General features: G+C 31.5%; 1 protein-coding gene across 1 annotated transcript in view; it reads left to right on the top strand.

Annotated features, from left to right (window-relative positions):
* The first annotated feature begins 1,509 nt into the window (after window positions 1-1,509).
* LOC124539895 (T-cell leukemia homeobox protein 2-like) overlaps window positions 1,510-15,937 on the top strand; it is a 40,683-nt gene continuing 26,255 nt past the window's right edge. Inside the window, exon 1 of the mRNA XM_047117255.1 lies at window positions 1,510-2,059. Within this exon, the coding sequence (XP_046973211.1) occupies window positions 1,510-2,059 (550 nt within the window). The remainder of the gene's footprint in view (window positions 2,060-15,937) is intronic.

Genomic DNA, 15,937 nt, shown 5'->3' with positions numbered 1-15,937 from the left:
AATAGACGTCTTCCGACTGATATAATGATGTTAAATTATGAAGAATCTATTTATTTTAAGAAAACAATAAGCGGCAACCAATTGTTTTATCAATTTGACTTTGATCGTTTATTATTTTTATTTTTCCTTATATATTGCAACTGTTTTAAGGACGCATTTTCGCATATAATTAATTAGATCGGCTACTGTAATTAATTATATTATTTTGCGCCATTATTATTATTTAATATCATGTTATTATTTTATTTTTTTGGTTTCAATAATAAACGTCAAAAATCAATATGTATTTCTGTGTAGTTCCTTTAATTAATAAAAACTCAATATTGAAATGTAATTTACGTAAAAAGAAAAAAATATCTTTTAACTCAATTTAGATATCAAAAAAGTATAATTAAGTATACTTATACGTTAATTCAGTCTTGCCGTTGTCAATAAAATAGACAAAAAGACAACTTCAAGTGTTCTATAAATTAGGAATTCTACTTATTCAAATTTAATAGGTATATTTTTTTTTAATTAAAGACAATTTTGACAACAATTTCGATACATTCATCCACATAATATGACATAGATTGGAATGTGCTCAACAATTATTGTAAAAGCTATAAATAAGAATACCGTTCTTAGTTTATCATTCAATCAATAATACACCCTTTACCACTCCAGCTGTCCAAACCAATACCATAAACAAGCTATCTTCAGCAATACATTATTTCTACTTATCTATGACCATAACACGAAACCAGGGATCTATTTTATTATAAAGTGCATTGTCTATGGAGGAGCTCGGTCGGCCGAACGTAAATAATTTAACTGTCTTAAAAGATTCAAAAATAGTTCCTAACATTGCCCCCCTTAATATGTACACCATTTCTCAGGCCATAACTGGATTTAAACGGCGCGTTACAATATCACAGGACACGCCTCTTGATATAAATATAGTTGTCTCTTTTTAACTCAGGTCAAACTAACCTAGCGCGTGCAGTCATCTCACTTTCACGAAAGATCCTTCATGTGCTTACGTCGTTTTGAATTAGAGGAAAATGTTGTAACTATATGCATTTATTGTTTCACTTTGAACCTTTTAACAATAGACAGAAAGGCGAATTTTAAGCAAATGCGTACGTGATGGGGGAAGCGTTGAAGCGGGACGGTTAAGGAAAGAGACGGGGCGAGCCATTCTGTTAAAGTTAGTGAGTCCAAACGAGTTTTTATGTTTGGAAATCGTATTAAGCTTTTGTCGGAAACTGTTCCACTCAACGGGCATAGTTGAGGCGTTTGTGCGGTCAAACTATCACGTTTGAAGAGGTGGGGCAGCTGATTGGCTCGTTTTTGCTGATATCGTGTTTTGATTCGGTCGCGCGCGGTCGGTTAACGCGGGAACTTTTTGAACATAGAATTTTACTGAAATTTTACTGAAACAAAATTTAAACAGTGTTCGAATTTTAAAATGTCGGTTTATTTACGGTGAACTCAGAGTGTCAGTGTTTTTGAAGAACTTATAACAAAATGTCGTCTGTGCATTCGGATGACGATCAGGAAGAGATCAATGTGGACTCTGATAGTAGATTATCGGGTCAATATGACAGAAGCATTGCTTCTGATGATCGTGATTCCGAGCATAGTTTTAATGAACGATATAGGGATTCCCCTAATGACCATATGACAGATACTCAGCAGAGAGTGAACTTACCTTTCAGTATATCTCGGTTATTAGGTAAACAATTTGAAGATATAGAAAAACGTCGGAATTCCGGGGAGAGTGACGATAGGAGTGATCAGGACACAGAATCTGAAAGTGCTAAGGACGATACAAAAGAAACTGGGTTGCCTTTAAGTTTTTCTCATAACCCAGGTCTATACCCAAACGGTAGTCTATTGCTACGACCAGGGCTTGGCTTAGGCGGGGGTTATGGCTTTCCGAGTAATCCGGGGGTTGTAAGAGTGCCGGCACATAGGGCTCTGGGTGCGTTGGGTGCATGGGGCGTAGCCCTAGACCCAATGAGGCAAGCTGCCGCTGCTGCATTTGCACATCAAGTTGTGAAAGACAGATTAAATGGTGAGTGATATAAAATACATACAATTTATACAAAGTATAATATTCTTAATATTATATGTCTATTTTATTAAGTACAGAATTATAGCATGTATTACACAACTTTGCTATTGCATATTGTAATCCTGTACTGTATTCTCTATCTCTTATCTTGAAAATTTTTTGGCAAAATTTATACTTTATTTGAATGCAACTTTTTATGACGCACACATTTACAAAATATACAGATATGATGTTATTTTTAAAAGCATTTAGATCGAACCCAATGCGTGATATTATCTTGGGACATTAATATTCGCCACTTCTCTGGGGTTAATTGATGTCAGTGTCTTTCTTTTTAAAAGATACAAATGTTTTTATGCTAACAGGTCACTTGAAAAATCTAGTAATCAATATCGAATACTAATGTAACTATCACTCTTAATTGTCAAGTATAAAACATCCTTAAAAGGAATTTTACAAATGAGCTGACTTAGGTATTGAAAAACTTCTAACATATCAAAATATTATCTCGAAGCCATAAATATTTTTAAGTAGTATGTAAATCGTATCTTTACTCAGCGGATAAAAAACAAACAGCGTTATCTCACATTTTATGCAACCTGTGTCGTCCACATAAAGGGGATATCCAGCAATTATGGCGTAGTGACACATCTAGGGCTACTTTTTTTTTGGGAGCTTTTTCCGGTCACGGCGCCTCGTCTACTGTAATTTGTCGCGCCGATTTCGGATTTGTGACTAAAAAAACCTTTTCAACTTCGAATAGCCCACTGACTCAAATGGGGTGATTAACTGTGCCGAGATAAATTTGAATTCTTTTAATTACTGACGTAAAAGTACGTAAACTTAAATGTATATATGACCTTTTATACATTTGCTGTTAACGTCATCGTTTGCCGAATTTTCAATATAATTTAGTGTAATTATTTGTACCCTATAAATAACAATTTCCTATGTAACATTCATCTTTGGTATTCTTCTACAATTGCCTGATCGTTCCGTATATCCTTGAAGTTTTAATAAAAACAAAACAACTATCAAAAGTTTTCTGCGAAAAAAGATTAAAACCGATCAAATCGGAACGCGTGTAAAACGGAATTGGGTGTTTTTTGCGACCACCCCGATTCTGAGGAAGTGCGGACGTCCACTCTATAATTGAGACAATAGGTAGCGTGCGTGCGTCGGAAATATTGATGTGGTGACTAAAAAACACCTTTGTCATTTTAGCGCCAATAATTTGACAGATCGTTTTTTTTTTAAATTGCCCGTTTCTTTGTATAGGATGCGACTTATAGGGTTTTTTATTTGACCAGACTGAATTATTTTAAGAACATTTATACTTGACTTTTATTATTTTAAGTGGTATATATAAAATAAAATCACATGGATTATTTAACGGCAATAAAATACTGATACATTAGTAGCTATATTAAGAATTATCACTAAAAGTATAATGATACATAATATTTCCTTATTTAAATTAATACAGATCACATTAAGATAAGACAAAGAGATATCAAATTTCAAATTATTTTGAATTTTTAGGAATAATTTCAAAACTCGTTTTACTTTATAATTATAATGTATATATTTCTTTTTGTTAGAAAAGTCTTGTAAATGAAAACGAATTCTGAAGGAAAGAGTTTTTTTAAGAACCGATAATTAATTACACAATGACGCTATAACAAAGTTTGTACTACTTTGGCGCCATTTTAAATGTCATTATGACACTTATTTTTTTTAATGAAACTAATTACACGAAAGGTTAAAATTTTCTTCTTGATTGTTATCACACTAACCATCAGTTTGATAACAATCAAGAAGAATATTTGTTGCATAGAAAAGTTTAAAAAAGACAAATTAATTTTGACTTTTAATTTGGATATTTATAACTGTCTATTATACGTCAATCGCTATTTCCATTAGAATCTAATGGAAAGATGACATATATATACATATAATTCAACCTATTAAGACTTTGTTTAAATTTATACACAATTTAAGTTAATATTTAATTAATTTTACTTAAAAAGTCGTAACATTTTTTCATTTTATCAAATGCTAATAAATTGTGAATAGTATTGAATTACGAAATGTAGAAATAATTAAATAAAGGATATATAAATTAGATAACTCGTTGAATTGTCTGCAAATGATTTTTTTTTTAATTTATCATACTATTTACCTCCAGTATTAAGCTTTTAGATGATATTTTTGTACACTCATACACTGATTTTTATACTGAGTAATAGAAGAAGTTTATTTTTTATTTGTTTATTGAATAGCGTTTAACGCTTATAGCATTTTTTAAATCTATTGGTTTAAAAGTGAACAATGTGGATTTTAATACGTACTTAGTTTTAGAATCTGATTTAAATTTCGAATTACAATTTGAAGTTTTTGTATTACAAATTGTACCATTAATTAAGAATATCTGAAATATTGTAGGAAGGTGAGGTCAGGATGTGGATTTTAATACAAAGTTTTAGAATCTGATATGAATTTAGAATTACATTTTGAAGTTTTTGTATTACAAATTGTGGCATTAATTAAGAATATCTGAAATATTGTAGGAAGGTGAGGTCAGGAGTTGTCGTTACTAAACCTATTTTTTATTTAAAGTAGAAAGCAAAGCTAAGTCGTGAGATAAGCCAAATCATTTGGAGCGTATCTGAGTGGGACAGTCCGCTAGTTAGCGGTCAGCTTTGTCACTTACCGTCGTTAATCTGAAAGTCAATAATTTGTCATTTATCTTTTAGAAAAAAATAAAATCGATATTCGAATATTTGTGAAAAAATCAATTAGTAAATACTTTTTCCGATTCCGATTTAGAACATATTTTTAAACCTAACTGCATAACGACTGCTTGCAAAGATTATCTATTTGGATAAAATAACTTATATTGAACAAGTGAGAGTGTAAACTCATGGATCGACAAAGACTATAAATACAAGGAACGATAATGTGATACAACTGTAGAAAGATCACGTATTCGAAAAACTGCTTTACTTGCTTTTCGAGAGTGTAACACTGCCATTTTTATAACTTCCTCCTAAAACCTAATGTGCTCCAGACCATGGGCAGCCTTATCATCACGTCATCAAGTTTCAAAGCCAATGCTCAAAGTCACTAAAACATCATCAGATCAATCAATCAATGTAGAAAATTATTTAACCAAAGATAAAACCGGTCAAATTATAATTTGTCAAAATTAAATTTATATATATAATTTATTTAATTAATAATTAAATATTTAGTAATTAACTAATTGAGTGTTGACTAATGTGGTCTATTTATTTTAATTCTTACAATTCGGCTTCTGATGAAAAGTCGTCTGCTTCGCTTACTGGAGAAAAACCACCACTAACCGTGAGAAATTAGGCATTAAATCGCTTGTAAATGTAATTACACTGGGTCACTTACTCTGTGACTACAATGCTATTCTGGAAGAACTCATGACTTACTCCAAGACTTACATAAGTACACTGTATTTCATCGCTTTCATATATCCTAAGCGACCGCATCTGTCAATACGAGTATGACCTATCTGTCTTAAAATAAGCTTCAATTCATTTAATGTTTATTTAAATATGGAACACTAATTTAATTATTAATCAATAATGACGACGATCTTCCGTTATTATTCCTAAAATATATTGATTTAATTGATGAAATGTTAAGACGTCTAGTATCTTGCAAGAGTTAGTACGTATTTTTTTATATCGTCAGTAGCTCTATAAAAGTTATTGAGTAAGTATTTTCTCGTTTTAATCTTATTTCCCTATCGATAGCAATTTTTCTCAAGTCGGTCGTGATCGTTTCGCGATCAATAGAGAGTGTAATCGGCCATGTTTCTCGTAATGAGCGGTCATTTCCGCCCTGACTGCCATTAGGAACCGCAGTTTTACTTAATGCTTACGTTACCAGACAGTCAGAGATAAGGATTGTTTTACACGATTAAGAAAATTATAGTTTTTTTTTAAATATGTTCAAAATTTATTCATTTAACTGCACCAGAATTGATATACGTACAAGACCATAAAATATACAGATAATAAAATATAAAAAAGTACGTAAATAAAAAATCATTTATAGCACACACATTAAAAAATGGACAAAACCTCCGTTATATATAAATACATAGCCTTATAGTATAAATTGACAAGAAATTATTTGGTTAAAAAAAAGATTAAAATTGAAATTTTCATCAATTACTTTCTTGATATACACATACCTATTAGTCTGTTGACTACAGATTTTTAATAAATCAATATTAAAATAGTTTGTAAAAGTATACATTATAACACTTTTAGAAAACAAAGATGAACAAATAAAACTTTACCGTAAATAAGCAATATATTATGACATCCATAAATAAAAAAATGCGCCACATTTTGCTTAGAATCTAAATTACAAATCGCCTTTACTTTTAAACAATCTATCAAATTAAACATTTTAACGACGGATTCAATCATCATCATAAAGAATATTTAAATTTAAACAATATAATATTTTTATATTTTAATCTGCCTGTGAAAATTCCCTCCCTGGTCTAGTCGACGTATATACAATATGCCTTTAGTAAAAAGCGGTTTTTTTAATAGCACAAAAAGACACTACAATTTTATTATAGCTATAGGTTACTACTTACTAATAAACAAGACAAATTATTATTTAAATATATTGATTAAATAGTTTCATAGCTGGGACTCAAATTACTGTCACCGCTATCAAATATCATCATCGTCGTGTAAACATATTATCGCAGCGAAATTAACATACGTATCTCTACATCAAGATGTTATCTTAATTGAATCAATCGTCTAAGACTGTTACTGTGTTGACCTCTCGTTCTGAGATTATATTATTCATAATGTCTAATTTTGAATATCGAATATTACTTAACAAGAAACATTTTCGAAGGCAAGGATGACAGTTTTATTTTTTAATTTTTCGATTCGAGTGTATTGGCCAAGCGATACAAGGACTTGCATAAATCCTTTTTTAGTCTATCAAAGCCAAAATATGGATCCCATGATCTTGTGTCTATAATTACACTAACTCACTGACCGTTGAAACCGGAAGTCATAAAAACGAAGTGATGCTGTTTGTTGATGGAATATCCGGGTCTGGATTATAGATGGTAAAGGCATTATCTCCTACCGCCGCCGGTGAAGAGTTTCAACCGGGTTTTTTGTGACAGTATATAAAAAAATACATGGATATTTAATAAATGATCATAAGTTTAAGCGATCACTACTCAGTTTTTCATGTTTATCTTTATAATCCTACTAATATTTATAAATTAGAAAGTATCCGAGAATGTATGTGTGTTTGGAACTCATTCACGAAAAAACTACTGATCGGATTTGGATGCAATTTTACAGTAATCGGTATAGGATATACATCAATATAACACATAGCTAGCTAGCTTCACTTAATTGTTAATTGACGATTCAAAAGAGCTTGTAAAAGCCCACTTGAATAAGGTGTATTTTGATTTTAAATTTACTACAATTTATCATGATTATGATGTAATTTGGTTATAATATAAATACATATCAAATATGCATGCGAAGCCGGGGCGGATCGCTATAATGACATATATGTGGTGTTTAAAGAAATTACTTGAGGGCTTAGACCTGATTAAACAGAACAATATATGCTAAAAAACATTATTTATTGTAAATTTGTGTGTTTACAAGATACATTTGAAAGAAATTGTATAACCGTATGTAAATCTTCGCAATTATGTAAACATTTACTAAATGTAATTTCTGCATAATTTGTTTTAAAATGGTGATCACGTGACATGGATATGTGCAGCTGTCGATTAATTTAATTAAAAATTCTGCAAGTTATGCATTAAATTGAGTTAAAAACCTTTCGTTATATAAATGTATAATTGCATGCCTTGATATTTATATACGAACGTTAAGTATCGCTTATTTTTTCTATTTGTAGAGATACTAGCGGCTCATCCGGCTCTGCACGGGCGGACATAAGTTTATTTTTAAATATTTTTATAGGAATTCGACAGCGTCTCCAATGAAAACTCCTTGGCGCCGGCCGCTTGCTTTTTAGACATGTTTTACAATTGTCGTTCTATTTCAAAGTATTTACATAAAAACCGCAATAAATTATATACCTAAACCTTCCTTATGAATCACTCTGTCTATTACTGAAAGCCGCATGAAAATCAATTCAGTAGCTTTGGAGTTTAACGCGTACATACAGACAGACGCGGCCGGGACTTTACTATATAGTGATTTTGAAGTATCTGCCGTCGGCAGATGATTTTACAAGGAAGGCTCAAGCTGATATTGTTTCCGCGTTGAATACCAATACGCAAATTTTCAAAATGCACGGCTCAAGGTCTTAAATAGTATTAATAAATGCCTTTATTTATTTATATGCATAATCATTTCAGCTTTATTATTAAGATATCAATATCAATCAATAAATTGGCAGAGAATGCCTTCACGCAAGTCCGCCTTTTGTCCCATAAACTTCACGGTGATCAATAACGTATTTAAACAAATAAATAATTATTATATTCAATTTTATTTCGATTGTTAACTCTTACTCACTGACAGATTGAATGATTCTATGATTCTGACATTTTGTGTTAGTGTTATATTCCGACGCAAATTGGTTGATAGACGCCATATTTTACCTAATTTTCTTAAATAATTTTGTACACTCGGGCTCAAAAACATGAAGACCAAAATCAATATGAAATACCATCTAAAAATCTTTCAAGGATATCCTCGTCCGAAATTCTGACTTAGGATATGCTGGTTAAATTAGAATTAATAAAACTTTTGGCAACCCTAACTAACAATGATGTAGAACGTATGTAAATAATTACGAGATCATTTTATAGAGTTGTAATACAACGAATAACAGATTTAAAGTCTTGACAACAGATAACAAATAACGAGTATGTAATCTGTGGCAACGACATTATACAACCTCATTCTCTCTCTTTTTGAATTTCGAATTCGCGCTTGATCTTAGTTTGAATTATGTTGTTTTTTTTTAATTTTCAATATATACGCATACAATACATTACATACATTACACTCATACATTGTATTCAATATCTGTAAGGAGTAAATAATTGTATAATTAATGTCGACTGCATTATTAGATTATTAGATCAATGATGGTTCTGAAGAGATTGTTTTGTTGTGACTCATGGTTTAATCCGTTTCTTTAAAAAGCAGTGGGTAGTTGGTATATATTTTTCGGATGGTTTACTTTTTTTTAAATAGATAAATACTTTTCTATACCTACTCTTTTTCGATTATAAAAGGAAAAAAGCCAAATAAACAACGCTTCACATCAAATTGAAGAGATTATTGCGAAAAATTTGCATTTTGAACGTCGACGAAACTGTTATCGGAATTTTGGAAAAAAAAGCGAAAATAAATGGCTTAGTGTAATAATTATGTAGTGTTAATAAAGATATATTAATCATAAGCTCTTAGTAGAGCCCAATATTACAATATTTTTAGGTTCTAAATCTAAGGTATCTTTTATTCCTACTTCCATTGCAATTGGCTATACTGTATGCATTTTATTTATAGTAGTTTTGCAGCAGCGTCTATTTAGCCTTTATAATATAAACGAATAAATAAACAGTCGAACCGATTTATATTCACTGCCTGTGAAGTCTACCGACCAATCACTTAATGACGTGATGAATTTTGACGTATAATTGACCTTTTAAACACACACAACTTTATTACTTGCCATTTGAGCCAATAAATGCGTAATTCTAAATGATGTTGCTAATATCATTTGTGGTAACTTAGGGCTCGTATTTATTATACTATTATTTGAGTAAAGTAATTTGTAAATAAACGTAATTGACGTGAAGTTCGCTTTGTTTTTATATTCGCGGCGATTAGCGTTGCTTTCTTTTATTTCTTTAAATAAAAAAAGACCACCTGGTGTATAAGTACCTTTGATAATAATTATTGATACTGTATACAGCTTTGTGCTGGAATATTTATATTGTTGTGTTCCGGTTTGGATGTTAAGAGAGCCATTGGAACCAAGGGACAGAACATCTTAGCTTCTATTTTTGGTGCAACATTGTTGTGATGTAAGGAATGATTATTATTTCCTACAGCGCCATAGAAATGGTGCTCACTTGCCCGTCCTACCTTTAAAGTGACATAAGACATAAAAAAATTCGACCACTTACCTTGGGAACTAAGATGGTATGATCTTTGTGCCTGAAGTTACACTGCTGGTGTTAAAATGCTGTTTAAGGCAAGGGAAGAACAATACAGAAATAAACAAATGACAACAATTTAAATTGGTGCCAGAAGACAGCTTAATAATTGCTTTAGTATCGACGGAGTATTGAATGCCCAGCTGGGTTATGGGTTAGTGTTAGTGGGTCTTTGTTAATCGCTTGTCGATCTGGACCAGTACGGCTAATCTGTAACAAGAACTTAAACTCACCGTAGAACACGAGCGCATAATGTCGGTGATATACGACACTGACTATTACATTTATATAAAGGTTACTCGTATCAAAATATCGTAAGCCGGCTGTCGATATTTCACGAGTCCGATACTAAGTGAATTCTTACAGAATCGAACAGTAACGGTAGAATTGAGTTCTTATATAACTCGTGACATGCAAGAACCATCTGACCTTTGAAACGCCTCCTGCATTTTACCACCGTTCTTTTATGGTATAGTTTGGCGGACGAGCATATGGCCCACCTGATGGTAACCATCACCCATAGACAATGAAGCTGTAAGAAATATTAACTATTCCTTACATCGTCAATGTGCCACCAAGCTTGGGAACTAAGATGTTATGTCTTTTGTTCCTGTAGTTACACTGGCTCACTCAGCCTTCAAATCGGAACACAACAATACAGAGTACTGTTATTTGACGGTATAATAACTGATGAGCGTGTGGTACCTGAACTGTGATATTCAAGACAAGAAAGCAATATTTCAGAAACGAAAATTACCATTCGAAATTTAAATTACATCCGTATCGACCAGCACATAAAATAATAAACCAAATTCATTTTTAGCGACAGCTAATTCAATGACAATTAATATTGGTACCTTCTGTTATATTGTCTTTGAAAGAAACGATTCCAACAATAAGGTTTTATTTATGACATCTTAAAATACCATAACCTCCTTGGTTTCGTTTAACGTATGCCGCAAAATCATCGATACACTAAAACATTGGCACACCCTTCTCGGAATTTCCCGAGGGGTGTTATGAAAATTTGACGCGCCCCGATATGTGATGATATCCACACCGACTCTGTATAAAACCCGTATGTATTATAAATACTTTTTCATGGAAGCTCAGTTATACTATGAGAATATGCTTATATGTTATTATGTAATGAATATTATTGCGATGTATATTTTGAACATAATATTACAAATAGCACGCATTGCTTACTGTATTTTTTTAAATGCTATTTACTAATGACGTTATATAAAGTGGTAAAATTAGTTTGTTTCTGTGTTTGTAATCTCCAGAACTAAAATATAATTTATATGTATATCAAAACATATTAATATTAAAAAGGCTTAAGAAGGTGGACTGTTCCACCTTCTTAAGCCTTTTTAACTGTAGCATACATATCTTATCAATACAATAATAGTACAAATGCCAATGTACACTGTCCGTACACTTTCCCGACTAAGCCACTGAATCGAATTTGATAAAATTTGGATGAAAAAAGTTTGAACTCCAAGGAAGGATAGACTACTTCTTCCGAGTGAAACCGTGGGCAAAAATTAATATTAAATATAATACACATATTTAACTATGATACATGATACATACATCAAAGAGGCCCTGTATCTTAGGGTACTGTGATTTACAAATCAGTACCTACTAACCTTTGTGGAAGCCTTTGTGAAAATATAGGTAAAGAAAACAACAAAGTGTATGTATGCATACAAATCATTCAAAATAAACGCTAAGACGGTTACATTGTAATCTCTAATGTCTTGCTTTGGATGGCGGTCTAAATTTTAAAATAAGAATAAACTCACATTAACTGAAAACTAATAACTTATAGTATGTAAGTTACGACATAAGTTGCTTTCTTAAAATTTATGTTAACTTAAAATTTGGCTGTGACTTAACTCGTCTGGAATCGATTGCACAACACATATACTTACAGAATAATATTACAATTCACTATAGTAAAGTAGTAAAGTAACAGACTGTAAATTATCCACTGCTGGTCTAAAGCCTCCTCTCCCATTAAGGAGAGGGTTTGGAACATATTCCACCACAATGCAAGTTTGTGGAATGCACATGTGGCAGAATTTCGGTGAAATTAGACACATGCAGGTTTTCTCACGATATTTTCCTTCACCGCCGAGCACAAGATGAATTGTAAACACCAATTAAGCACATTAATATAGTGGTGCTTGCCTGGGTTTGAACCCGAAATCATCGGTTAAGGTGCACGCGTTCTAGCCACTGGGCCATCTCGGATCGGCCTGCCAATTAACTATAAAAAAAATAATATTATTATTCAACACTGTAATAATATTTATTTTTATATTTTAAACATTATAATATTTAGATATTTATTTTAATTATATCAACTCAAGTCCTTACTCTTTCTATCATCAGTAATTTGAAATTCGAAAGACGGAGACAAAATACAAACACAAACATGCAACTGCTTTGTATACAACTAATAAAAGTCTTAGAAAGACGGCTAGGTTATACGAATATATAAAATGTCTGCATTATCGACCTGAACCGTATGTAATATTTAGCTAGTAAGGTATCACCTGAATTTTGATGTATTTTATCGGCAATCCATAACGTGATAGGTCATAAAAACCGCCATATTTCAAATGTGTTAATATACGAGAAAGCTACCGACGGGAGATGCGGACATACATAAAATATTATATTGCTATTTATAGCACATAGAGATATTAGATCATTGGGGGATGTGTGACACGTAAAAGGTCTGAATATTATGAATAAAGATGTATAAATACATGTAGGTACTATATCATCTTTATGTAGTATAGAACAAAGTCGCTTGCCGCTGTCTGTCCCTATGTATGTATGTTTAGATCTTTAAAATTACGCAACAGATTTTGATGAGGTTTTTTTTTCATACATAGTGATTCGAGAAGAAGGTTTTTGTATATAATACATGGACAATATAGTAAAGATACGCTGAAAATTTTAGGAGTTTCTAATGTGATTTCATAAATAAACAAATTCTGTAATCTATTTAGTATCAGCATTGCACCCGTGTGAAGCTGGGACTGATCGCTAGTTTATTTATATAATTTAGGAATGGGTAACAGTACCAATGTCTTTGGGTAGTGGTGACCACTTGTCCTTTAGCTCGTCCGCTATCTTATATAATAAAAAAGGAGAATAATCGACACACACAGAATATCATATTATGCCATAAATGTGGCAAGATAGTTTTGTAGAGGTTCGAAGAGTAAAAGACAAATCAATGTTGTGAGGAATTGTTTATAATTGCAGAGCTAATAAATAAAAAATAGCGTCGATGTGTTAAAATGTCTTACATGCAATTTTTAAAGATCTTATCTTATGTTATATATCACGTCAAATAAATATACATAATAATATTTCTTATCATTTGTATTATAAAAGACTATTTAATTAAAGGCTGATGTTATTTTAATGAAATTGACTTTTGAATTTAATTGAAGTATATTTTTATCGTTACGGAAGTAAAATAATGTTTAACAAGAACGATGTTTTAATAGCAATATCGATTACATTAAACATTTTATAAAATTATTAAAAAATACCACACTAAATAATAATACCCAAAAAAATACCAGAGATTATAATTTGGAACCCAGTGTAATTTAAAAAACAATTCCACAAAAATACCATTTAAACGTTAACAAAGGCTTATTACGTATATTTAAGTTTAATTTACATAAAAGAGAATCCGACTTATTATGGTCAATTAGGTTATGACATGATCCCAGTGGTCGCGATGACAACGCTTGGACAAAATTTTAATGACCAAAACAATCGTGCGGCTAATAGCGGCTAATGCATGTGAATACACGATGCCTATAATTGGCTTGAAGTTGCTATGACATTTCTTAATAAACCTAAAAACTATTATTTTACAGGGAGACGAAAGAATTATATTTGAAACGTTAATTTAAAAACGTAGTATCACGGAACGCTCGGTGGAAACTACATTGAATTACAATAGGCTATTTGACTGGTTTTTAAAATCCATTTTATATTATTTAGTAGAGGTTAAGGAAACCAATAAAAGTTGATTTTTTTATTTCTAGTACATATTTGCCGAAAAACATCATATTAAAAATTCCATACTTAAATAACGCGCGAAAACGCTACATGGACAATATGGCGCTGCAATGGGGTCGGTGATGTCAATTTGTTGTATTTTAATCTGTGGTACGTATAGTAGAAAAGCAAGGTTTACAAGAAAGTGACTTCATCATAAGCCCGGCAAATCAGAAGCGTTTTGTGTCACGTGACAAACGTTTGAAAAAATGCATTTTTATTTATTGATTTTTGAATAAATTAAGTATTATTTTCAAGTTTCGTCCGTAAATAACCATTTTTACTTTTACTAATAATATACACTGATTACAATAATTCACAATTTATTTTTCGCATCGTCAAATAGCCTATTGGTTATTGAAATAATTTTGTAATTGCATAGATACAAAAATAAGTCACAATAAAGGTTTCACATCAAAAAGGTTTTAAGCTGTAAAATATTTTATGCAAATACTTTATACGTATATTTTCTTTATTGCACACTTAACAAATCAAACGTAAAGAACTAATAAAAACTTAATACCATTTCAGATAAACATAAATGCACAAATGTGTTTATAAAAAATAACAACGTATGTTATATAAGGACAGACTTATTTACTTAAATTTGTCTCATGGAAATAATCTAAGCGCAATAAGAAACTACATGAATTTCAAATTTTATTACAAATAAACATTGCTTAACTTGTATATTTCTAAGTTGCAATTTTAATCTAAGCATGCCTAGCACTGCCTCGTACCAATAAAATATAATTTCTTCAAAATGTATGTGTATTTCGTTTTATGTTTTCCTTATTTATTGCCCACAATGCTACACAATAAGTCACAGAATACAGAGCATAATTTTAAAAGAAATCGCTATATTTTTAAGTGCACAGTAAACTGAGCTACGTTTTAAAACCGTATATGGAGTCGAAATAGTTAAAAGTACATATTGGAAGAAGCGCACTAAATGTACGAGAGAAATGTAGCACTAAAAGGAAAACATCATAAAGATTGCCTTTGTGATTCAACGGAATGAATGCAACATCGTTCCTAAATGCAACCGAACTCGTATTCCGATTGCAACCCGCTTTCAACCACTGAATTTTCCATGAGTTTAACAGTACACTCGATTCGGATACGTTTGCTAACGTAACTAGCGGGGATTGGTATCGGTTGTTGTGTGCAATATGTATGAGTTTTTTTGTCCGTTCATTTTTTCACTCCGGACCACTGTCCGACGTAATTGAAAAATGTTGCGTCGCGCTACCGTATTTTTGATTTCGAATCGGTGATTCAGTATTTACGAGCAATAAAGGCAATTCAGATGCAACGTATAAAACGTATGAAAATATATTCTCATCGACTACAAATACGTTTTAATGTTGTGTGAAACGATTGATTGTTATAATGTCGCAATTAGTGATATCGATATCGAAAACGATTCTAAATCGTTAAACTGTTTCGAAGAATACAGCAAGAATAATATGATACGGTGTAAATAATTTATAATTCAAACTTATGAGTAACGAGGAGGTGTTAAATCATACGGC

Source organism: Vanessa cardui, chromosome 23 (genome assembly GCF_905220365.1).
Source record: "Vanessa cardui chromosome 23, ilVanCard2.1, whole genome shotgun sequence".
Classification (NCBI taxonomy): domain Eukaryota; kingdom Metazoa; phylum Arthropoda; class Insecta; order Lepidoptera; family Nymphalidae; genus Vanessa; species Vanessa cardui.
The sequence above is the reverse complement of the archived record's forward strand: the minus strand, read 5'-3'. Positions and strand labels throughout refer to the sequence as shown.